Genomic DNA, 2,439 nt, shown 5'->3' with positions numbered 1-2,439 from the left:
TTGATAAGAACAACACATTTCAGTTAAAACTGAAGGGGGTACAGTTTTGGGTGGTTTGTGGGCCTTAGAGTGGGCGTGGAACCCTCCTGCAAACTTGCGCTGCGTAAAAGCTCAAGAATCAGCATGCCTAATCCCAATAACCTAGCTCTTACAGTTTCCGAGATCTCAGCGTTCATACGGACAGACGGACAGACGGACTTGGCTAGATCGACTCGGCTGGTGATCCTGATTAAAAATATATATACTTTATGGGGTCGGTAATGCTTCCTTCTTCCTTAGTATATAAGCAGGAGACAGGCGTGAGGGAAAGCCGTGAATATATTTGCTTAAACATTTATATTTGTTTAAGCATGAGAATGCAATTTAAACTAGAGAATTACAAAATTAGTTTTGCCATGTGAAGAAAAAAGTTTAATTTGTTAAAGAAATCCAAATGAAATATTTTTAGCAAATGGATATCAGTAGGTATTATAATGAAAAGCCAGCCAGACGGACAGACAGACATGGATAGATAGCCTTTTACTCGTCAAGTGATCCTGATCAACAATATAGCGTCGAAAATCCTTCATTCTACCTTTTACACATTTCCGACGAATCTAATAAATTTTTTACTCTACCAGTAATGTGTATAAGGGGTCGCATATTTGATGAAATTTAATGACTCGAAAAGAGGCCACGTATATTACTATATCTAAAATATAGTATAAATATTGCTAAAAATGAGTCGCTTATTTCACGAAAAATTAGTAATCTGTCGCGGCTAGCATACCAGTTTCTCCCGACTTCAGTAACATTTATGATCAGGAAAGCGCAGCTATGCTTATCTAAACCAGAAAGGAGATTTGAAATAATCTCAAATTTGATCAGAATTAAATTGTTAAACGTTGGGACTTTTGGATTGTAGATTGATTTAATATTTTATTTGGAGTAATAAGTCTGATTATAAATATAAATACCAAAGTATGAAACTATAAGTAATTAAATAGCCATCGAGGGGACATATCATTAAAACGTGGCTGAAATCACAAGATTCCTTCGATTTCTTTGGTGGGTCAAAAAAGTGCTATAAGGTAATTCCACTAAAAATTGATTATATATTAAGGCTGCGCAGTTGTTGTTCGATTTGAATAGTGGCATGGTCTATGTTGTATCTTGAGCCGGATACGAGCTCTGAGGCCGCCTGGAGCACCGCACTGCCGTCTGTTCGAGAGTCTGCAAAGCAAATATGAGCAGATGAGATAGATCGATTTTAGAAACTTACCTGTGACGAGATGCACCATCATTACCGTAAGCTGAGTCGTTTGCTGCCATACGTTTAGGTGATGCACAGATCTGCCAATATAAATAAGTCTTTAAAGTTCGATTTGGCAGATACCGTGGGTTTATTTACCTGACACCCTCGAGACTAGCCAGCTCGGAATACAGGGTGTGCAAACTAAGCTTTTGTGGAACTGCATTCAGAAGGACGTACAAAGACTCTCTAAACAGCTGAAGCGTCGTCATTATTACAATAATTGAGAAGAGAAGAGTGCAGAGGGGATCAGCATACTTGGCACTTGGCTGATAATGTCCAAATTAGAAATGAAAAGGAGTAAAATAAAAAATATAACTATTAATAAACTCTTGTTAATAAAGCTAATATGACAAATAGATAAATAGTTTAAAGCTAAAAACCTTAGAAAGTATTTCTAAGATATCGTTTTAGCCTACACTCAAATATGGGAAAAATCGCCATAGAAAATATGTTTTAGGTTAATTTTTTTAAAATGCCATTTATTTCTATTAGTTAAGGCGAATTTTTCCGAGCATATGCTATTAATATTTTCTCATACTTAGGGCAAATCGCCAAATTTAGAACAAAGAATCATCTACAATCACCCTTGAAACTAGAAAATCGACCCTGCAATTGGAAAATCGGTGGCCTAGCGGTCTAATGCGTTGAACTTTCAAACTCATCTAAATGGCGTGAGCCACGAAAGGTCAACATTTATTTTTCTGTTTTGTGCAAGTGCAAGGGCAAAAAAAATTTTAGAACACGTTATAATATCGAACAAAAAAAAGGTATAGTACATTTAAATAATAGTTTTTTTAATGTATTTAGTCTAATTGGGTAAAAAAAAACATAATTTGTTGTCATTAGGGTAGGGTACAATGTACGCACGCACGCATAAGGGTTAAGGTTTTGGCTGTAAGTTGTTCCTCGCTCGCATGTATAAAATGTAAATAGCGGCATAATTCCCGAATTTACTGGTCCACCTCTCTTTACTGTACGTCTGCCATCTCGCTCGCTCCATTTGCGCCGCGGCGACTGAACATCTGGCGAAAATCAGTGTGAGCGCCATAACGCCGTTATTTTCCGTCTCTGCGCTCCCTACTTAGCTTCCTGGAAGCGAAGTCAGCCACGTAGGCAAACTTCTGTGCACAGCTCGAACACTTGAG

The 2,439-nt window shown here is 37.5% G+C and overlaps 1 protein-coding gene across 1 annotated transcript; it reads right to left on the bottom strand.

The window, feature by feature from the left end:
- Nucleotides 1–909: 909 nt before the first annotated feature.
- Nucleotides 910–1,554, bottom strand: LOC119559153 (zinc transporter 3-like). Its single transcript, XM_037872223.1, has 3 exons — nt 1,391–1,554; nt 1,262–1,332; nt 910–1,212 (listed from the first exon to the last, which is right to left on the bottom strand). The coding sequence occupies exons 1-3, from the start codon at nt 1,501–1,503 to the stop codon at nt 1,091–1,093; spliced, it is 306 nt and encodes a 101-aa protein (XP_037728151.1). The 5' UTR covers nt 1,504–1,554; the 3' UTR covers nt 910–1,090.
- Nucleotides 1,555–2,439: the final 885 nt, after the last annotated feature.

This window comes from Drosophila subpulchrella, unplaced genomic scaffold, assembly GCF_014743375.2.
Source record: "Drosophila subpulchrella strain 33 F10 #4 breed RU33 unplaced genomic scaffold, RU_Dsub_v1.1 Primary Assembly Seq18, whole genome shotgun sequence".
Taxonomy (NCBI): Eukaryota; Metazoa; Arthropoda; class Insecta; order Diptera; family Drosophilidae; genus Drosophila; species Drosophila subpulchrella.
Note: the sequence above shows the minus strand (reverse complement) of the source record. Positions and strands in the feature narration are given on the sequence as shown.